Source organism: Saccopteryx bilineata, chromosome 6, assembly GCF_036850765.1.
Source record: "Saccopteryx bilineata isolate mSacBil1 chromosome 6, mSacBil1_pri_phased_curated, whole genome shotgun sequence".
In the NCBI taxonomy this organism is placed as follows: Eukaryota; Metazoa; Chordata; class Mammalia; order Chiroptera; family Emballonuridae; genus Saccopteryx; species Saccopteryx bilineata.
The window spans coordinates 102,266,569-102,290,564 of record NC_089495.1 but is presented as its reverse complement, the minus strand read 5'-3'; the positions used below and the strand labels follow the sequence as shown (position 1 = coordinate 102,290,564).

The 23,996-nt window shown below is 37.3% G+C and overlaps 1 protein-coding gene across 1 annotated transcript in view; it reads right to left on the bottom strand.

Annotated features, from left to right (window-relative positions):
- DNAJC15 (DnaJ heat shock protein family (Hsp40) member C15) overlaps nucleotides 1–23,996 on the bottom strand; it is a 69,188-nt gene that overhangs the window by 11,295 nt on the left and 33,897 nt on the right. Inside the window, exons 4-5 of the mRNA XM_066236996.1 lie at nucleotides 12,762–12,838; nucleotides 5,824–5,894 (exon numbers count right to left, since the gene is read on the bottom strand). Coding sequence (XP_066093093.1) covers nucleotides 5,824–5,894; nucleotides 12,762–12,838 — 148 coding nt within the window. The remainder of the gene's footprint in view (nucleotides 1–5,823; nucleotides 5,895–12,761; nucleotides 12,839–23,996) is intronic.

Sequence of the window (23,996 nt, the reverse complement as noted above, 5' to 3'; positions counted from 1 at the left end):
CCTCTCTCCCATATTCTACATCTCAGTCCATTGGACCTTTTATTGCACTTCCTACAACCTCAAACAGGTTTGTTTGTGCCCCCATTAGAATGTGTATGTTCAACGGACAAGGGTCTAGTTATCTTATTTTACAATTAAAGTCTCAAGATTTAGTATAATGTCTAGCACACTACAGAAGTTGAATAAATAATTTCTGAATAAATGAAAGAATAGTTTCAAGTCATTTCACATCAATCCAATGAGTCTTTTATATTTTTGATAAGATCATTATGTATTATCTATCACAATTCTTTTGTCTATAAATTCTATTTGTATGCTTTCTTTTTAACCATTTACTTATTCATTCACTCTTAAAATGTCAGCCATACAGATTATAAATTGAGTAAGTTATGTTCTTTACTTTTAAAGATCTCACCATTTATTAAGGAAAATAAATGTGATAAAATAACAATCTTTTTACCAAAAAAAGAAAAAAGAACTCAAGCACAATGCCTGCAATCTAATTAACATGTAGAAAAGAAGGGACAGGAAAGATGAACCCTCTGACAAATAGTCTAGTACAGCTATCAAAAGAGAAAACGGAGCTAACTAATTAGGCATCACTTTTTCTTAGTGAACCTATGGTGACTCTTGGTGATCATCTTTCTTCTTCTAAATGTTTACAATTTACCTTTTAAGTGTCATATACTGTAATAAATTGTAATATATTATTACCAGAGCTTCCTGTCAAATTTAGCTTCTTTTACAAAGACAGTAATCATCAGAGAAACTCTATTCAACAGTATAATTACTTCTGATTTATTTTTAGTCCCAATATTCAAACTAATTTTGATTTAAATACTATTAACCCTTTGAGTAGTAGAAACATTCCTGTATGTACTCGTGCCTCCTGACCATCCAGAGTACGATCGTAACAAAATTTATTTTAAAAATGTGTAAGGCAACATTAAAAAAAGGCAAATGTATGTTCTTCTTGTTTCCATAAATTGGTTATCAAACAAACATGATTTTAAGTTAAAACTAACTGGAACTAATTTCATTTTTTGAAAAGCACCCCGCTCGGGGGTCAGCGAGCATGAAAAACCCACTACTCAAAGGGCTAAAGAAGAGTATAAATATTTTGTTTATTGAAAAAAAGACATACATGGAGAAAGATTGAGAATGTCCCTACTGCAGGCATGCAGATACTAGCTGAATGTAAGGAAGAACTTTCCAGTAGTTAAAGCTGCCTACCAATGGGCTGCCTTGCAAAACAGAAAGCTATCCATCACTGAAATCTTTGAGGAAAGCTATCAGGCCGTTTTCCCCAGGAAAACAGACAATCTTGATTTAGGAAGCAGCATTGATTTAGATCAGTGTCTCAAAAACTATGGAAAAGAAGCACTTTAAAAAAAAATTTCCACTCTGTGGTGGACCACTACTTTTACAAAATACAAAAGTATGATACATTTGGATGACAATGTCAAATTGCTATAAAGGTTTCTAAATCAGCGATTTTCAACTTCTTTCATCTCATGGCACACATGAATTAATTACTAAAATTCAGTGCACCAAAAACTATGTCATTTTTGCTGATATGACAACAAAAATAAGTATAATTTTGATTTATTTTTTTAAAAAAAACTACCTACCTGCCTGACCAGGTGGTGGTACAGTGGATTGAGCGCTGGACTGGGAAGCAGAGGACCCAGGTTCAAAACCCCGAGGTTGCAGGTTTGAGGGCAGACTCATCTGGCTTGATCATGGGCTCACCAGCTTGAGCACGAGGTAGCTGGCTTGAGCGTGGAATCATAGATATGACCCCATGGTCACTGACTTGAGAAAGGGGTCACTTGCTTTGCTGTAGCCCCCCTTCAAGGCACATGTGAGAAAGCAATCAATGAACAACTAAGGTGCCACAACAAAGAACTGATGCTTCTCATCTCTCTCCCTTCCTGTCTGTCCCTATCTGTCCCTCTCTGTCTCTGTCACACACACACACAAATTACCTACTTTTTGCTACAATGTAACTTTTAAAATTATCAGGTGCCTATACTTGTATATAAAGATTTTTGGTACCAAGAATTAACCAACCAGACACAACCTTATTATGTAATGCAACCAAGAAGATGCAACTCTATTATATGACCTATATTTATGTTTCAAGACATGACAATTTAAGAGAAAAGACACCTGTGCCCCTGACTAGTCATGTACTGCATGTTTTTAAAATTCTTGCGGCACACCGGTTGAAAATCACTGTTCTAAATGTTTACTTTTAGCCCTGGCCGGTTGGCTCAGCAGTAGAGCGTCGGCCTAGCGTGCGGAGGACCCGGGTTCGATTCCCGGCCAGGGCACATAGGAGAAGCGCCCATTTGCTTCTCCACCCCTCCGCCGCGCCTTCCTTTCTGTCTCTCTCTTCCCCTCCCGCAGCCAAGGCTCCATTGGAGCAAAGATGGCCTGGGCGCTGGGGATGGCTCTGTGGCCTCTGCCCCAGGCGCTAGAGTGGCTCTGGTCGCAACATGGCGACGCCCAGGATGGGCAGAGCATCGCCCCCTGGTGGGCAGAGCGTCGCCCCATGGTGGGCGTGCCGGGTGGATCCCGGTAGGGCGCATGCGGGAGTCTGTCTGACTGTCTCTCCCTGTTTCCAGCTTCAGAAAAATGCAAAAAAAAAAAAAAAAAAAAAAAAAAATATATATATATATATATATATATATATATAATATATACATAAATGTTTACTTTTGATTTCCGATTTTTAACTTGGTACATATAGGTAACAAAGTGTGTCCTGGCATAAACTGGTGAACTACATGTTGAATGAATTACATAGCCTATAAGAGATCTCTGAGGTTCTACAGTTTTTCAGATTTATCTAGTCTGTCCTCCTTTCTATAGTCATTGGGCATTAATATCAAACGATTCATTTCATAACAAGCTCTTAATTTCATAACTAACCTCTTTCTTCAGCAATTAAAAAAAAGCATGATCTAAAAGATATTAGCCTAAAAGCATTATTAGATCTGAATTTTTTTACTGCCTAAATCTTTTATCTCATTAAATTAAAATAGCTAAATCTCCTTTTTTTTTTTTTTTTTACCAAACACATCTGAATGTTCATTTAAAACTGGTTACAAAAAAATTATTTTTGGCCATTTCTCACATTCAATTTTTTGGTGTCACTTTCTTTGTACTAGCTCATAATGAAATGTGTAACAAATTATAGTTGATCACACATTTGAAGTTCTAACTTTATTTTACCAGCAGGTGACAAAACCAACAATAAAGCTCCTTGGGGTGGGGGAGGGGTTGAGGTAGGGGAGCAGTCACGAATTTCAGAAGCATTGTGTTGAGGATTTAAGTTTTTGCAACCACCTATAATGCTCAGTGCTGATTTGACCAAAGCAAACATGGTGAAGAAGTGTAAAGAGAGGAGAAAAAATTAAAAGGTGCCCATTCTCTTGGACCTACAGAATATTAAGCTAAGTGAAATAACTCAGACACAGAGAGACAAATACCATCTGATTTCACTTACATGTGGAATCTAAAGAACAAAATAAACAAACAAAACAGAAACAAACTCCTGGATGCAGAGAACAAAATAAAGGTTGGCATAGTGGGGAGGGGGTTGGGGAGCTGGATGATAAAGGTGAAGGAATTAAGTACAAATTGGTAGTTATAAAACAGCCGCAGGATATCAAGTACAGCATGGGGAACATAGAAAATAACACTGTCATAACTATGGATGATGCCAGGGGGGTACTGGACTTCACTTCATAAGTTATATAAATACCTGATCACTCTGTTGTATGCCTGAAACTAACATAATATTGAATGCTAACTGTAATTGTAAACTTTAAAGCAATTTTTTAAAAATAAGAGTTGGCCATTCTCATACTTCCCCAAATAATACTGGCTTTCTCTGCAAGGAAAATCAGACATTTTTGTTTAAAATCAGTTACCTTAACATTAAAAACAAAACAAAATAGAACAACCCTCCTTCTCAAGAAACAATTTATAGATTTATAAGCTATCATCTCCCAACTCCATCATACACGAGTTCTTTCCCTACAAGTAGTTTTAATACTCCTCAGTTCACCATACACTTACTAGAATAGAATTCTTAAGTATGAATATATGAATAGGTTTCAGGAAGCTTATGAACTCTATGAAAATCCAGATATTTTAAAATTTAGGATAAAGAAGCAATCATTTGGACAAAAAGTCCACAGTATTCAATACATTCTTAGAGGGAACAATAATCCAAAAAGATAAAAAGCATCTTTGTTACATTAAAAATAAGATCTGAATAGAAATACAGGGCATAGGTTCTTCATTAATTAAACCAGAATATATAGCTATTTATTACATTCTAGCATATAATCAAAAAGGCTTTAGAAATAAATCCCTTCACTTTGTAGATGATAAAATTGACATTTGCTAGCTAGAAAGGAGAAGCCAGAGAAGAATGCTGGTCTTCGGGCACCCAGGGCCACTCTCACCCTGCTCCCCACGGGCACAGACAGGAGGGTGTCAGTAAGCACACTACAGGCAGTCAACAATCCTCCTCCGATAAGCAAACAACCTCAGAATAAATCATACTACTAACTCTTTAAACACTACTGGCTCATAAGATATATATAAACATATTCTATTGTACTGAAAAGATCTAAAAATACCTAGTTTCTTAGACACATTTTAGAATTTGCTTCCTTGCCTGTAGGCACAATCAATAACCTGTCAATCATCTAAAATAAAAGACATGAGTGCCTGATTCAACTGCAATCAATAAAAGGTCAGACACTACAGCTGGAGGTGATAACGGATGTTTGGAGGAGAGAAGGCTTAGAGGCCTTTCTGAGGCAATTACTCTAAAAGCACAGGATCAAGTTAATTATGTGAGTGGATCTTTTAGTAATTGTTAAAACTGTTTAGAAATTTTAAGAAAAACCACATTTGAAAGTTTATTTCCTTGTTTATTCACATTAAAAAACAGCAAGTACAAAAACCAAAGGAGATAATGTTCAGTAAAAAAGAATTTTTATAGTAAGTAATTAAGAGAGAAAGCTGGAAAAAGAAATGTCTTATTTTGTTGTCACTTAAGATGGGTATAAATCCAAAATTTGGTGGTTTTTTTCTTTCAAAATAATTATAAACTGAAAGTCTACAAATAAACATCCAAAAAACACTTCCCTCTCCTCCCCCCACCCCCACCTTGACTTCTGAAATATATTGCAACTTTCTACCATCTGTTATTTTAGAGCGGAAACAGTGATGAACATATGGGCTTTCTCTCTCAAGCAGCTGTAGTGTAGTTAAAGTTATAATAATTGTCTTTCTGTAAGATAAATTTACATTAAAAACCTGGCCAGTTTAAAATAAATGGCTTAGCCTCAGAGCCTTTCAGAATAAAATTAAGACATCCAGAATCATCTACGACATGCTACACCCAGAGATTTAGAGGACATCCTCTAAATTTTGTGCTTTTGCATTTAAGGTCAAACAAATAGAATTCATGATGCACAAATCAGTTTATATAATCAGAAAGTCCACAACTCAAGGTTTCTCTTTCTCATTCAAACCACTAGCAACCTCAAATAGGGGTGGGTACTCCTATACAAAAATTGGTAACTAAGTTCTTAAAAGCTGATAATATAAAACTACCACTTTTGTGGGTCATTGAATTTCAATCTAAAGCCTCATTTACTATAAGAAAAATCACAACACATTGGGTATATAAACTTCCATTTCAACTGCAGATCATTTATAATGAGCTTAAGTAAACTGAAAGGAATTGAGTAGATTCTGACCCACATATTATGAAAAAGAAGAATTTTTACTTACCTTTATCTGGGTGATTCAAAATCATGATTCTCCTGTGAGCTGTTCTAATCTTGGCCTTGCCAGCAGATGGGCTGTAAAAAGAAATTGAAGTGCTTATAATAAATGGTGTCAAATGCAGATTATAAATTAACAGTTTATATGGGTTTTAAGAAATTAAAAACTAATGAGAATTTCACCATCTTGTGGATAAATATGAAATTACAGCCTGTCACTTAATTCCAGTAACCACCAAAATGAAATCATTGATTCAATGCTGCTTGTATTTTTCTTTAGTCTTTTGTAATATCAGTCTTTATTTTTAATCCATTTAAAATATAAAACACAATACAGAGCGCAGGAAAGTCAACTGACTATACTCTAAGTTTGAAAATCTATGCTTCAAATTATCTGGGGAAAAAGCAGTACACAGTGTGTAACAGGCAGTTTATTTGGACTTCAGAGCTACTACACTGCTGGATTTTAACCTCTTGCCGTTTCGAATGGGATAACCTTGGTCAGTCTGTTAACCTCCCTGAGCTTCAGCTTCCTCACTGTAAAACACAGTGAGGAAAAACATATTCCTAGTAGAGCAACTGTAAGGAAAAAATTAGTTAATGCCAACAAAGTGCTAAGACAGTGCCTGCTGGGTAACAAGTCTTCTATAAGAGTTAGCTTTATTATTATGTTTCAACAGAATATTTCAACATTTCCTAGCTCATAATTTATTTAACTTTGTAAGAGCCCTATGAGAAAAGCATGGCTGCTAGAATCTATGCTCTAAACAAATATTAAAGAAAGTTAAATAAACCTAAAACTTAATTTATCTAGTATTAAAAGCGTTTCTCATTAGTACATTTTCTAGACAAAAAATAAAAAATAACTCTAACAGCCCTGGCCAGTTGGCTCAGTGGTAGAGCATCAGCCTGACATGTGGATGTCCCAGGTTCGATTCCTGGTCAGGGCACACAGGAGAAGTGACCATCTGTTTCTCCACCCTTTCCCCTCTTGCTTCTCTCTCTCTCTCTTCCCCTCCCACAGCCATGACTCGATTGGAACAAGTTGGCCTTGGGCACAGAGGATGGCTTCATGGCCTCCACTTCAGGTCCTAAGAAGAGCTCAGTTGTTGAGCAATAGAGCAATGCCCCAGATGGGCAGAACATCACCCCCTAGTGGGCTTGCCTAGTGGATTCCAGTTGGGGCACATATGGGAGTCTCTCTGCTACCCCTCCTCTCACTGAATAAGAAAATAACATAAAATAAATAAAAAAAAATAACACCAACTACTAACAAAATTGTGGTATTACTACTTTGATCTTATCTAAGGTACTTAGCTTATCTGAGCCTCAGATGGGAATAATAGTACCCGTACAGGGTGGCAATTGTGAAGCTCAAAATAATTTAATTTGTATGGATGATTTACATTGTAGTAGATAAAAGCAGTTACTTATAGAGATATTCAGATATAGTATATCCTGATCCCACCACTCATTAGCTATACAAATTGTTTTGCTTACTTTATTAAACTCTGGGTTGTAATTTCCTCATATATAAAATGAAATAATAAAACAACTTCCTAGGACTATTTTAAAGATAAATTAGATAACATAAGTTAAAGAATTAGTAATAGTATACAGTTAGTGTTCAGAGAATTGTAATTATTATGAATATAAAGGATGCTAATAAAAATTACTATTTAGTTCCTACTTTGAAAATGAAGTATAAATAACATTATGGTTATACAATGCTATTCATTTAAGTTTTTCCATCTCTTTTGAACACTGCCTCCCTTGCTGTTACTGTCAATCCTCAATTCTGCCAGTGTTTCAGTCACTTGCCAGTTACTTTCTACTTCTAATCTCCCAGGATTAAGTAACAATAGCAACAAGCATGTAAAATATTCTTCTATGAATAAAATAAATAAGTCTTGTGTTAAAGAAGAAATCAAACCAGAAATAAAAAATACCGTCAGACCAGTGAAAATGGAAATATAATATAGCAAAACTTATGAAATATAGCCAAAGCAATTCTATGAGGAAAATTTATAGCAGTAAACTACTACATTAAGAAAAAAGAAAGAGCTCACACAACCTAACTTTACATCCCAGGGAAATAAAAAATAAAAAAAAAAGAACAATCTAAGTCATCTAAGACCAAGGTTAGTAGAAGGAGGGAAGTAAAAAGATCAGAGTATATGAAATAGACACTAAAGAGACAATAGAAAAGACCAGTGAAATTAAGAGCTTTTTTATTGAAAAGATAAACAAAATAGACAAACCATTAGCTAGACTCAACAACAAAAAAATAGAGAACTCAAAGAAATAAAATCAGAAATAAGAAGAGACATTAATATCAAAGAAATACAAAGAATCATAAGAATTCCAATATGATTTAGTTTCCTGTAGCTAATCTACATTACCCACCCCCTTTTTGGTGCTAACACTTCTTTCCTTTATTAGTTATGTTTTCTAGTTCTGTGTATGTATTTGACATGACTCCTTAGATAGATACTAAACTACTTAAGAGTAGAAGCTATGATTTAGATACTTAAATTATTATCTTGTACCGTATTAAATATGAAATAGATGCCTAATGCATTTTACACTATCCTACAAATGTAAATAAACAGCTGTAAAAAGTTAAATCCCTTAAAATAATAAAGGCTCTGTGTTAATAAATACTAAAAATTTAAAAGATTATTGTATTGTAGAAAATTTTTAAAAGGGGGGAGTTTTAAAAACTTTATTTTTATTTTATTTATTTATTTATTTATTTATTTATTTATTTATTTTGTCTTTTTTTTCTGAAGCTGGAAACGGGGAGAGACAGTCAGACAGACTCCCGCATGCGCCCGACCGGGATCCACCCCGCACGCCCACCAGGGGCGACGCTCTGCCCACCAGGGGGCGATGCTCTGCCCCTCCCGGTGGTCGCTCTGCCGAGACCAGAGCCACTCTAGCGCCTGGGGCAGAGGCCAAGGAGCCATCCCCAGCGCCCCGGGCCATCTTTGCTCCAATGGAGCCTTGGCTGCGGAGGGGAAGAGAGAGACAGGGAGGAAAGGGGGGGGTGGAGAAGCAGATGGGCGCCTCTCCTATGAGCCCTGGCCGGGAATCGTTTATTTTTTATTTTTATTTAATGATTTTAGTGAGAGAGGAAGGGAGAGACAGGCAGGAACATTGATCTGTTCCTGTATGAGCTCTGACCGAGGATGGAGCCAACAACCTCTGTGCTTCAGGACAATGCTCTAACCGAGCTACGTGGCCAGGGCTTAAAAACTGTATTTTAAATAGGGAGAAATATATAGTGACAAAAAGTGATTTGACTTTGGGTGATGGATACACAACATAATCAACAGTTCAAATGCTATAGAGATGTTTACCTGAAACCTATGTACTCTTATGGATCAATGTCACCTCATTAAATTTAATTTTCTAAATAAATTTTAAAACAAACAAAACAAAACAAATCTTATTTTATAAAGCTAATCAAATGCAGATCACTCATCTAAATTTCCACTGTATAAGTTTTTGGAAGGGAGTATATATGGTAAGTTGCATCTTATTCTCTATATAAAGCTTTAATTTAGCACCAGTCAAAATTATCCTTGAATATCACTTGCATTGCCTATAAATAACAATGCACGAGGGTTTGTATATAAAACTCTATAAGCATCATATACACTGAGGCCTTCCAATTACTGAACAGATTGAAGTCAGTGGAAAGTTCATATGCACAAGTATGACCATTTAAAACATTCTACCTTTAAGAAAATAATGATCAGATTCCTAGTGGTGAGCTTTTGGGGATCAAGTAAGTGTTATACTTTGCCTGAAGGGTTTATTCCCTTTTCTTTAAGTCCTCAAGATCTCAATGTATTTTAATACATCGGTCTGCTGTTGTAGTAAAAAGATGGGAGAACCCTAATCCTTAAACACAGTATAAAAATTAAATGTAGATCTGATATACCTCCAGTGTAGACAATGTCACTGTGAAACTGAGAATATAGCTTTAAATAGCATGTTGCCTAGATCAGCCATTTCAAACTGCTCCCTGGACCCATTTCGCCGGGAGTGAGGCAGAGGGATGCGTGGAATGGAGCAGTGTTCCCCAATCCTGCGGCAAATGGAGCAGGGGCTGGTGCCATCTTTTTTACTATTGGTTTTTTGAGTAACATTTAACAGAGTTCCACAGAAGCTTTTAGAAAGTCTGAAAATCATAAATGTGTATCATTTCAGAAAATATTGGGTATAATAAAGTTTTCCTGGACAGTAAAATATTTTAGGCTTTGTAAGAATGTACAGAATCGCCTGACCTGTGGTGGCACAGTGGATAAGAACATTGACCTGGAACTCTGAGGTCACCGGTTCAAAACCCTGGGCTTGCCCAGTCAAGGCACATAGGGGAGTTGATGCTTCCTGCTCTTCCCCCCTTCTCTCTCTCTCTCTCTCCCTCGCGCGCGCGCATACCTGCACTTTCTCTCTCTCTCTCTCTCAAATGAATAAAGTCTTATAAAAAAGGTAAAGAATGTACAGAATCACTTAGTAGCACATGGTATTTTTAAAATAAATCAATAGTTGTCTCCATTTTGCCTTTACCTACTTCTTATATAGTCTAGATTCACTGAGCCCAGAAAATGAAATCACAGCACTGTATTCACATCTTAAAGAATCTTCTCAAAATCAACATTGCCTGAATGAAAGAAAGGGAGGAAAGCAAACAATTTTTACCCTTTTTTTAAACAGATTAAGAGCAAATATTTAGCTTCTGCATTCATGATGGAGATGGGAAGAGGAGCCAATATTTATTCAACACCTGTTATTTAGGTATTTTTATAAAAGGTATCATCATATCAGCTTATATTATTCCAACAAGGCTAGAAATTATTAATTCTAATTGAAAAATGAAGAGACTGAAGTACCAAAAAGCAAAAAATACTTTGACCAAGATCATATAATACAGTGTGTCAGAGACAGAATCAGGACAAGAATCGTTTTGCCTAGTTAGCATTTACTGAGTAGTTACTAAGTGCCACGCATATGTTAAGAATTTTGTGTGTTAATTTCACAACCGTAGGCTGCGGAAACTAATACTACTTCTAATTTACAAATAAAACTGAGGTAACACAGCTAGTGTGTGGTAAAACTGGTATTCATACCCAGATTCACTTGTTATCAAAGTGTGTGCTCTTTTTTTTTTTTTTTTTTCTGAAGCTGGAAACAGGGAGAGACAGTCAGACAGACTCCCGCATGCGCCCGACCGGGATCCACCCCGCACGCCCACCAGGGGGCGATGCTCTGCCCCTCCGGGGCATCGCTCTGCCGCAACCAGAGCCACTCGAGCGCCTGGGGCAGAGGCCAAGGAGCCATCCCCAGCGCCTGGGCCATCTTTGCTCCAAAGGAGCCTTAGCTGCGGGAGGGGAAGAGAGAGACAGAGAGGAAGGAGGGGGTGGGGGTGGAGAAGCAAATGGGCACTTCTCCTATGTGCCCTGGCCGGGAATCGAACCCGGGTCCCCTGCACGCCAGGCTGACGCTCTACCGCTGAGCCAACCGGCCAGGAAAGTGTGTGCTCTTAACCACTGAATGTTCCTTGTGAAATTCTGTAAAACTTTCAGTTCAATAGATAAAAGTTTATAACCACGTACTTAATGCACCTTAAGTCAACTTCTAATTATCTGTTCTTACATAATAGGAGTGCTTTGAATTATACAAAATATTCTGAAAAAACTTTGTGTTTGGTTTTATAATGTGTTTCATATTCACATTTCACAACTATAGATGGGATGTTAGAGTACAAGAAAAATAACAGTGCTATTCTGAATAATATTAAAGGACTAAATAACAATGTAAATAACTTGCTAATCTGGTTTCCTCACTTAAAATCATTTTTATTTTACTATTCTCAGTTGAGAAGAGATCTGATCTCTTCTTCTATTAAAAGAAAGCACCAAGCGCCTGGCCTGTGGTGGCGCAGCGGGTAGGGTATCGACCTGGACTGCTGACACAGCCGGCTCACAACCCACGGCTTGCTCGGTCACGCATGTACAACAGGCAATCAATGAGCAACTAAAGTGAAACAACTAGGAGTTGATATTTCTTGTTCCCCCATCTCTCTGTAAAAATCAAAAAAGTAAAATCTTTAAAAATAAATAAGTAAATAAATAAAGCACTGAGCTAAATTGAGCTATTTTCTCCCCTTCCTACTGCTTTGGTTTTCCTGCTAAGTAATAAGAAATAAAATGTTTTGGTCTTAAAAATCTGCTCGTCTATAAAAGCTTTTTAAAAATTATGCCAATATAGGACTTTATGATCTATTTGCTTAATTATGTTCATTAAATCACTACTAGATTTGTTGTAGATGACATACTATACTATAACCAATTCCCATAAAAATTTAAATGGATTCTAAAGGAACCTCAGGTAAAAATTTGAATGCAGCTATAGGTAAATCTATGGTAGGGAAAGTATTCTTAACTTTAAGTGTTAAATGATATCACAGAGCAATCATATAACAATATTATTAACTTCTTCCTATACTGCCCAAAGTCAGACAATAAACGGATACTAAAGTGAAGCCAGTATAACAAAATATGCTAGATGTTGAACTGCAGAACTAGAAAAGAACTGTGAGAAAAAGAACTCATATTATAATAAAAAATGATACCTATCAAATTATAAAACTGAAATCAGAAAGAATTCAGTGTCACAATAAGGGATATTATGATAATAGCTTTGAAACTTAGAACTGAAATATAATAACTTCTTAATAAAGAATAAAGACACATAACTTTGCCTGATTTTTTTAAGGAGTGTTGCAATAGTCTCTTCTATTGCAAGTTTTAAAAAGTAAAAACTAGTTATCTTCTCCTCTGTCTCTTAGTCATAATTTAAAATATAAGAATAACTTTACTGTAATACTTTCTTCTTTTTCAAGCTTGGACACAGAACAAAACAATACACACCTACCTTACACCCAAAATAAGACTAGCTTCTCGCCTACTCATTTTCTGTTCAAATCCTCCTTTATAGTAGGATGAAAGGCTCTGTACAGGGGAAAAAAAGGGCAAGAAATAATTAGTTCCATGTATGAGGTGGCATGACCTCAATCCCATCACATAAAGGCAATAAAAGTAATACATTTTTCTAGAAGTCTCTTGAAATTATGCAGGGAGGGGGCACTAGACGATCCTTTACTAATATCAAGTTGAGCATTTTAAAAAAGTTAATTCTTTTTACTTTCAAATATAATAATTTTTCTACACTCACATATAACTGAAAGAATAAAAGACTGGAAGAAGAAAAAGGCTTTAGCTTTCTCAAAGTCCTGCAGTAATTCTCTCATTACTTGACCAAGTCATTTAATGTGATAGGACCAACACTGTTTAACCTACTAGACTGCCTGACAGAGAAAAAGGAGGAGGAATCAACAAAGTGGATAGGATGTCAGGATAGCAGACAGGCAGGCCAAGAGGGACCAGGAAGCTGCACTGAAGGTCACTGTGGCCGGAGAGGCATGAGCAAGGAGTGTTATTAGAGAGGAAGTTTGGGCCAGATTGTGGAGGGCCTTGTAAACAATAGAAATAATTTAGAATTTCACTCTCAGAAGCCAGAGCACTGGAGTAATATAATTTGACTTTTTGGGGGAAAGAATTACTCTAACTGCTATGCAGAAAATAGAAAGAAAATGGCAACAGTGGAAGCAGGAGACCAGTTTAGAGGGCACAATAACCTAGCAAAGAAAGGATGGTGGTATGGACCAGCGTGGTAGGAAAGGAGGACATGAAGGGTGGTCAGAACCTGAACGTATTGTGAAACAGACCTAACACTTGCTAGGTGGACTAGACGTGGGATACAAGAAAGGAGAGGAACGAAAGATGATGCAGTAAATACCACTATTATGGACTGTGCAGACCCCCTTCAGAAGTGAAGGACTTACTCCTTAGACTCTGGAGCTGTCTCTGGCAGATAGCACTCAAGGTCAAACTATTCAAGAATTTCCTTGGCTGAAGAGAGTCAAACTCATGGCCCCTTCCCAGGGCAATCTCTTACAAGTGCTTGACATGTGGGTATAACCAGTGTACTTAGCTAGGGCTCAGTCCTCGGACCTCTTATCTATATTCACTTCCAAAGCGTTGTCATTTAGCTCATGGCTCCTTGCCCTAACTTGGGACGACCACACTGAGCCATTTGCACTTCACAGTGCCCTGTGGCAGTCTGAGGACTGTGTTAAGACTGCACTGCCACCTAAACTGTCCCTCCATCCTTTGTCCTTCCTTTCCTTTCTAGAGCTGTTGATCATAATAGCATTCCCTAAAAACTAACAGCTTGCTAATCTGTCTCAGTCTGCCTTCCAGAGAACTTGAACTATGACTTTAAGGTCTTCAGCTTAAACTGCCAAACTGCCACTTAATGACTTAGAGGAGCAGTTGTTTGTTGTGGGTAGTAGATACCAGGAGATGGTTTTTGGTTATATTAAGTCTGAAATGTCTATTAAATACCTGAGTAGAGAAGTCTGAGCAGGAGATAACACTGAGAGCCATGAGTGTACAGGCAGTTTTCAAAGCCATGAGGCTGAACGAGATCACTCTAAAGAGTGAGCATAGACAAGAACTGAATCCTAGAGACTACGATGTTTAGTGGCACAAATACGGAAAGGAATCAGTACAGGAAACTGAGAAGACCCAGCGGTGGGGTAGGAGGAAAAGCAGATGCCAAAAAGTGAGGAAGTGAAAAATACTTTCAAATGATTCTGGTAGGTCAAGTAAGATTTGAGCTGAGAACTGACTATTGGATTTAGCAGAGTCAAAAACTGGGATGGGAGTGGGAGTCAAACTCTGATTAGACAGATTTTATGAGAAAACAGAAGGAAGGGAATGGGAGACAGCAAGTAAAAACAAGTCTTCAGGACGTCTTCACAGAGAAACGAGACTCATAAACATTTTTTAAAAGGAAAAGATGTATCATATGATTCTAACTACACGTATCATGTTTTTAAAATATGAACCCATATTTTTTAAAGAAAAAATAAAGTGTATACTTACATAAAACAAAATCTGAATGTATATACACCAAAATGTTGTTTTGGGGTAGTAGAATTTTATGAATAATTCTTTTTTCTTCTTTATGTTTATTTTTGCTTTTTAAATGTTCAACAGTGAACAAAGGCTACTTGTAATTTTTTTAAGGGACTAAATAAAAGAAACCAAGGAACTAATCAGAGCTTTAAAAAAATAAGTCCCAGGATGCCAGATCTATTCATTTAGTATATAAAGTGCTCTCTTTGAATATCGTGTTATAAATTTTTACCTGGTAATAATTCACTCAAACATTCTAGCACTTATTTAATTATGTGCCAGGAACTTTTTAAATAAGACAGGATAATTCTGTCCTTTATCATGTAGATGCTAATCTATCAATGTACTAATACTGTGAAGAATAAGATGTACTATTCCAAGTTTCAGGTAATTTAGAATTTAGTAAGAAAAAAAAACCACTTCTTCCAGTTGTGGAAGGAAAAAGGGAATCAAATGATTTAAATACACATACTAACATGGACAAACTTTATACATATAAATATATATATACATATATGCACACACACTGGCAATATATTAAGGAATAAGAAATGTATAGGAAAGTATGTTTTACATATATATATAAACATATTTATATATATAGATAGATAGATAGGGGCTTTAAAAGAGAAAGAATAGCTGGTTTAAAGGTTTCTCTTGAGAGTGACGTCAGAGAAATAGCGCCGTAAGGAGCGATACTGATAAATCTCCCCAAAATTTCAAAAGATCTTCAACCAGAGACAGAAAAATCTATCCTTAGAGCCTCCAGAAGTCCCGCACTGAATGCAAAGGTATGATCGAGCAAAAAATTGACTGAATATATAATCAACCCCGAAGGAAAAGACAAAGAAGGGAACACTCTGCCTTCCTCACTAACCAGCTGCTTTCACTGAGAGTATAGGAACTAAGGCGGACATAGGGTGTGAACAGAGCCAGGCCGTGGCACAAACATCCAAACCAGGCTGTGGCACGGACAGCCAAGCCGAGGAAAACTGTGCTTATGGCAACCCAGTCAACACAAGCTAACGTTAGCGCCAAATCCAGACAAAGAAAGGCAAGTGAGGCAACCATTGGCCCCGATGTCCTGGTCGGTGCGCGCGGATAGTGGGCGAGAGATTCTTCCTACAGCTCTGGGGTGGGCGCCCGTGTTACCGGACAGAGGGGCAGGGTCAGAGGCCTTTGCATGGGCTGTAATCAGAGTCTCAGTGCCGCCCCTGTACCCTGAAAAGTGGTGCACAGGAAGTGCGCAGGAGCAAAATTCCCTACGCTGAAACTTCTCAGGGTGGGCAGGGCGCCTCACCCAGGGCAAGAGGCAGCCAGCGTGATATCCTGGTTGGTGCACAAGGAAAGTGTGCAAGAGATTCCTCCTAGAGCCTCGGGAGTGGGCGCCCGTGTTACCAGACAGAGGGGCAGAGACAGAGGCCTTTGTGTGGACTGAAACCGGAGTCTTGGGGTCGCACGTGTCCTGAAAAGTGGCGCACGGGGAGTGCCGGAGCGAAATTCCCTACGCTGGAACTTCTCAGGGCGGGTGGGGCGCCTCACCCAGAGCGAGAGGCGGCTGGCGTGATATCCTGGTGGGGGAGTGGGAGCGCGGATAGTGGGCGAGAGATTCCTCCGAGCGCCCTGGGAGTGGGCGCCCGTATTCCCGGACAGAGGGGCAGAGTCAGAGGCCTTAGCGTGGGCTGTGACCGCAGTCTCACTGTCACCCGTGCCCTGAAGAGCGGCATGCGAAAGCGAGATTCCCTACGCTCAAACTTCTCCGGGCAGGTGGGGCACCTCACCCAGCCATACAAGCTAACAGACCCGTGAAAGATTAGCTTAACCCACAGTCTGCTCACCTCCCAACTGACCTATGCGGCTCTAACTGACAAGATCTCTCTCAAGTCAGCAATCTAAGACAAGAGGGGAGATATATTTTAGTGCCTCTTATTATGCTATGCACGTAGGGGTAGGGGCAACCTCTGATCGGCAGAGCTTTCATACTCAGGGCTATATGTTAAAAAGAGGGATTTGGCAGCTTGTAAGTCCTCCTGCTTTGCAAACAGCGACTAGGGCATCTTCTACCCAGCCAAAACAGGTTACAAAGTGCCAAAAGCCTGGGGAAAGGGGTCCCACAGAGTGCTGAGGCATTTGGGACTTGCCTAGAGGTATATAGAAAGTCACCTTGAAAACAATTGGCTCCCAGCCCCGCCTGATTATGCTAGCGGCTCTGATTGAGCCTTGCCCAGAGCGCTGCGCTGAGTGGGAATAGAGTGGGATTTGCCAGCTCTTTGAGCCTCTTACTCTCCAGGCAGAGGCAGCAGCAACCCCATAGCTGGATCCTCAGGCTACTAATTCAGGAAGGAAAGACTAGGAGAGAGGCTCCGAGAAAATGAACTCTTTCATTGTCGGAGCCTGCAAATGCTAATGAGCCTTGACTGCCAATGAGACTGAAGCCCAATATATGACACCGCCATAGAGACTTATCAACTGCAAATCTCTACCTGAGCATGCCACAGGCACAGAGCCTGGGGTACAGAGTCACCGACCAGGAAGAGGGAGAGAAAAGAAAAAGCAAGAAGATAACCTCTCAAAATCAAGAATAATCCACAGACTTTATAACCTATCCCATTTTATTATATTTGTTCGTTTGTTTCTCTTCTTGTCTTGATTATTTTCTTTTTCTTCCAATTCGGTCATTTAATTTTAGGCCAGTTTTACTCTCTCCTCTCCTTGAACTATACTACCCATAAGTGTTACATCTCCCATTATCTTTACTTTCTTCCTATTTGAGTTGCACTCCAAAACCCTTAACTCTTTCTCTCTCTCCTTTTGTTCTTTTTTCTTCTTTTTGTGTTTTCCTCTTTCTGTTTTTCTCCCTCTATATTAGTTTCTTCTTTTCTCCTTTACTTTTCCTCTAAATCAATCCTCAATCATGAACAAATTATTTTAATTGAGACTCAAATTTTTCTTTGTGGCACTTTGGGTGTTTTTTTACTTCACTTTTTTTTAACTTATTTGCAGTGCTCCCAACTCTAGGTCTCCATTTTATCTAGTTTTTGCTCCACTAAATACAATAGTAATTTTTTAATTCTTTTTTAAAATTTTTTTTCTATTTCCCTCTTATTCCTCTCATTATATCTCTTAGTCAACCATCCCCTAAAAGCAAATCATTTTATTCTTGACCCAAATTTTTTTCTTTTCTGCATTTTGTGGGTTCATATTTCCATTTTTTTGCCCCTTTATCACTTCTCCCCAACTCAGGACCTCCATTATAGGTAGTTTTTGTTCTTCTTAGCAGAATATAATCCACAGTTCCCCACATTTTTTTTCTCAAGGAGGAGAGGAGAGGAGAGGAAAAAAAAAGGGGGAGAAATAATAATATTTTCAACTTTTTATTCTTTATTAATTCTCATTAGTACTATAAACAAAACCACCCTCAGATGCCATTAAGGAAAAGGAAATAGAATATCATGGATACAAAAGACGGAGAGGTAGCACAGATACATGAGGAAAAATCTATGGAGAAAAAATTTAATATATTGGAAAACTTGGAGCTAAATGACAGAGAATTTAAAATAGAAATCCTAAAAATACTCAGAGATATACAAGAAAACACAGAAAGGCAATTTAGGGAGCTCAGAAAACAATTCAATGAACACAAAGAATATATCACCTAGGAAATTGAAACTATAAAAACAATTCAAACAGACATGAAAAACTCAATTCACGAGCTAAAAAATGAGGTAATAAGCTTAGCTAATAGAACAGGCCAGATAAGAGGTAGGATTAGTGAAATAGAAGACAAGCAACTTGAGGCACAACAGAGAGAAGAAGAAAGAGACTCAAAATTAAAAAAAAAGAGAAAGCCCTACAGAAATTGTCTGACTCCATCAAAAAGAATAACATAAAAATAATAGGTATATCAGAGGGAGAAGATAGAGAAAATGGAATGGAGAACATATTCAAACAAATAATAGATGAGAACTTCCAAAGCCTGTGGAAAGAACTAAAGCCTCAAATTCAAGAAGCAAACAGAACACTGAGTTTTCTTAACCCCAACAAACCTACTCCAAGGCACATCATAATGAAAATGGCACAAACCAATGACAAAGAAAAAATTCTCAAGGCAGCCAGGGAAAAGAAGAATACAACATATAAAGGAAGGCCTATTAGATTATCATCGGATTTCTCAACAGAAACTCTCCAAGCTAGAAGAGAGTCGACCCCAATATTTAAAGTCCTGAAAGACAGGAACTTTCAGCCAAGAATACTATACTCATCAAAGCTATCCTTCAAATACGAAGGAGAAATAAAACATTCACAGATACAGAAAAGATGAGGGAATTTATCATCAGAAAACCCCCACTCCAGGAATTACTAAAGGGGGTTTTCCAACCAGATACAAAGAACAAAACAAAACAAAACTGCAAGTAAAAGCTCCACCAAGAACACAATAAAACCAAATTTAAACTGTGACAACAAAAACAAAAACAAAAACAAAAAAAGGGGAGAGGACGGAGATTAACAGTAGCAAAGGACGATGGAGTGCAAAAGTACTCACAAGATAGTGTACTACAATGAACAGGGTAGGAACCCTTTTCATTACTTAATGGTAACCACCTTTGAAAAAACCACCACAGAAGCACATGACTTAAAAAAGATAGCAACAGAGGAAAGAAGTATGGAATACAACCAAACAAAAACAAAGGATAGAAAAACAAAAGAGATGAATCAAACAAGACATGAAACTAATAGAAAGCAATGTATAAAGTGGCAATAGGGAACCCACAAGTGTCAATAATTACACTAAATGTAAACGGATTAAACTCACCAATAAAAAGACACAGAATAGCAGAATGGATTAAAAAAGAAAATCCAACTGTATGCTGCCTGCAAGAAACTCATCTAAGCAACAAGGATAAAAACAAATTCAAAGTGAAAGTCTGGAAAACAATACTCCAAGCAAATAACATCCAAAAAAAAGCAGGCGTAGCAATACTCATATCTGATAATGCTGACTACAAGACAGCAAAAGTACTCAGAGACAAAAATGGTCATTTCATAATGATTAAGGGGATGATCACAAAGCTTATTAACCCTGAAAAAAGTATTGTATCTGAGCAATGTTTTTTACTTTTTGCTCAGCGGGAAATGAAAACTCAGTATCTGGATGAGGCTCATATCCTAAAACACAAATCACTTATAAGACAATCTGTACATATACAATCATTACAACCCTTCTAAAAGAACTAGGTCATTCTGAGGATAAAAGTTTAACATTTGGGGGCTTATACAGAAAAGCAAACAGGAAAAACATGCTCAAGTTACTCAACACATTTCCTCAGAGAAAATCATCCTCCTAAACTCATGAAATTTAGCTTTTCTATTTCATAATTTTAAATAAAATAAAAATTTATCAGTTTTTAAAATATATTATTCTGTTTAAATTAGTATCTGTGTCATGAGCAAGCAAAAAATTGTAGCTCTTAACTCCTTGACCTCCCCTCATAAAACATTAACTAAAAGGCCCTTTCAAACTTAGAAATAATATAACAATATTGCATTATATTAGAATATATAGATATAGTGGAATGCAGACCCATTTTTTTCTTTTTATTTAATTTCTTTATTAAATTTAATGCAGTGACATTGGTAAATCAGGGTACATATGTTTAGAGAAAACATCTCTAGATTATTTTGACATCTGATTGTGCTGTATACCCCTCCCCCAAAGTTAAATTGTCTACTGTCACCTTCTATCTGGTTTTCTTTGTGCCCCTCCCCTCCCCCAACCCCTCTTTCCTTCTTCACCCCATCCTCCCTCCCCCCAACCCCTCCCCTGTTGCCATCAAATTCTTGTTCATGTCTCTGAGTCTCATTTTTATGTCCCTTCTATGTATGGATTCATATAGTTCTTAGTTTTTTTCTGATTTACTTATTTCACTCCGCATAATGTTATCAAGGTCCATCCATGATCCGATGTCATCATTTCTTATGGCTGAGTAGTATTCCATAGTATATATGTACTAAAACTTTTTAATCCACTCGTCCTCTGACGGACACTTGAGCTGTTTCCAGACCTTCGCTATTGTGAACAATGCTGCCACAAACATGGGGGTGCATTTCTCCTTTTGGAGCCGTTCTATGGTGTCCTTGGGGTATATTCCTAAAAGTGGGATAGCTGGGTCAAAAGGCAGTTCGATTTTCAGGTTTGTGAGGAATCTCCATACTGTTTTCCACAGTGGCTGCACCAGTCTGCATTCCCACCAGCAGTGCAGGAAGGTTCCCTTTTCTCCACATCCTCGCCAGCACTTATTCTGTGTTGTTTTGTTGATGAGTGCCATTCTGACTGGTGTGAGGTGATATCTCATTGTGGTTTTAATTTGCATTTCTCTAATGATTAGTAATGTTAAGCATTTTTTCATATGACTATTGGCCATCTGTATGTCCTCTTTGGAGAAGTGTCTATTCATCTCATTTGCCCATTTTTGGATTGGATTGTTTGTCTTCCTGGTGTTGAGATTTACAAGTTCTTTATAAATTTTGGTTATTAACCCCTTATCAGACGTATTGTCAAATATGTTCTCCCATTGTGTAGTTTGTCTTTTTATTCTGTTCTTGTTGTCTTTAGCTGTGCAAAAGCTTTTTACTTTGATATAGTCCCATTTGTTTATCCTGTCTTTTATTTCACTTCCCCGTGGAGATAAATCAGCAAATACAATATATTGCTCCGAGAGATGTCGGAGAGCTTACTGCCTATGTTTTCTCCTAAGATGCTTATGGTTTCACGGCCTACATTTAAGTCTTTTATCCATTCTGAGCTTATTTTTGTGAGTGGTGTAAGCTGGTGATCTAGTTTCATTTTTTTCCAGGTAGCTGTCCAATTTTCCCAACACCATTTGTTAAAGAGGCTGTCTTTACTCCATTGTATTTCCTTACCTCCTTTGTCAAATATCAGTTGTCCATAGAACTGTGGGTTTATTTCTGCGGTTCTCTGTTCTGTTCCATTGATCTATATGCCTGTTCTTATGCCAGTACCAGGTTGTTTTGAGTACAATGGCCTTGTAATATAACTTGATATCAGGAAGTGTGATACCTCCCACTTTATTCTTCTTTTTTAAGATTGCTGAGGCTATTCGTGTTCTCTTTTGGTTCCATATAAATTTTTGGAATATGTGATCTATATCTTTGAAGTATGTCATTGGTATTTTAATTGGTATTGCATTGAATTTATAGATTGCTTTGGGTAATATAGACATTTTAATGATGTTTATTCTTCCTAACCATGAGCACGGTATATGCTTCCACTTGTTTGTATCTTCCTTCATTTCTTTTACCAATGCTTTGTAATTTTCCAAGTACAAGTCTTTAGTCTCCTTGGTTAAGTTTACTTCTAGGTACTTTATTTTTTTTGGTTGTAATTGTGAAGGGGATTGTTTCCTTAATTTCTCTTTCTGACTGTTCATTGTTGGTGTATAAAAATGCCTCTGATTTCTGAGTATTGATTTTATATCCTGCCACTTTGCTGAATTCATTTATCAGGTCCAGTAGCTTTTTGACTGAGACTTTAGGGTTTTCTATATACAATATCATATCATCTGCAAATAATGATAGTTTTACTTCTTCTTTTCCAACTTGAATGCCTTTTATTTCTTCTTCTGGTCTGATTGCTGTGGCTAGGACTTCCAGGACTATGTTAAATAAGAGTGGTGAAAGGGGGCACCCCTGCTTTGTTCCTGATCTTAAGGGTATTGTTTTTAATTTTTGCCCATTAAGTATGATGTTGGCTGTGGGTTTCTCATAGATGGCTTTTATCATGTTGAGGTATGTTCCCTGTATTCCCACTCTGCTGAGAGTTTTGATCATGAATGGGTGCTGGATTTTATCAAATGCTTTTTCTGCATCTATTGAAATTATCATATGGTTTTTCTCCTTCTTTTTGTTTATGTGATGAATCACATTGATTGATTTGCAAATATTGTACCAGCCTTGCCTCCCCAGAATAAATCCCATTTGATCATGGTGTATGATTTTTTCCATATATTGTTGGATCCGGTTTGCTAATATTTTGTTGAAGATTTTAGCATCTATATTCATCAGAGATATTGGCCTATAATTTTCTTTCTTTGTGTTGTCTTTGCCTGGTTTTGGAATCAGAATTATGCTTGCCTCATAAAAGGAGCTTGGAAGTCTTCCTTCCTCTTGAATTTCTTGAAATAGTTTGAGAAGGATAGGAGTTAGTTCTTCTTTGAATATTTGGTAGAATTCCATTGTGAAGCCATGGGGCCCCGGACTTTTCTTTGTTGGGAGTTTTTTGATAACTCTTTTGATCTCATTTGGTGTAATCAGTCTGTTTAGGTTTTCTGATTCTTCCAGATTGATTTTTGGAAGATTGTATGTTTCAAGGAATTCGTCCATTTCACCTAGGTTGTCTAGTTTTTTGGCATACAGTTCTTCATAGTATTTTCTTACAATATTTTGTATTTCTGTTGTGTCAGTTGTTATTTCTCCTCTCTCATTTCTAATTTTATTTATTTGAATCCTCTCTCTCTTTTTCTTGGTGAGTCTACTTAAAGGTTCATCAATCTTGTTTACCTTTTCAAAGAACCAGCTCCTAGTTTCATTGATCCTCTGTATTGTTTCTTTAGCCTCTATGTCATTTATTTCTGCTCTGACCTTTATTATTTCCTTCCTTCTACTACATTTGGGCTTTACTTGCTGTTCTTTTTCTAGTTCTTTCAGATGCAGGGTTAAGTTGTTTATTTGAGCTTTTCTAGCTTCTTAAAGTGTGCCTGTAGTGCTATGAACTTCCCTCTCAGTACTGCTTTTGCTGTGTCCCATAAATTTTGAGTTGTTGTATGCCCATTGTCATTCGTTTCAAGGAATTTCTTATTTCTTCTTTGATTTCATTTTTAATCCATTGGTTATTTAACAACCTGCTACTTAGTTTCCATGTGTTTGAGAATTTTTGAGCTTTTCTGTTGTGGTTGATTTCTAGTTTCATGCCGTTGTGATCAGAGAAAGTGCTTGATATGATTTCAATCTTCTTAAATTTGTTGAGAGCACTTTTGTGTCCTAACATGTGGTCTATCCTAGAGAATGTACCATGAGCACTTGAAAAGAATGTATATTCTGCTGCTTTAGG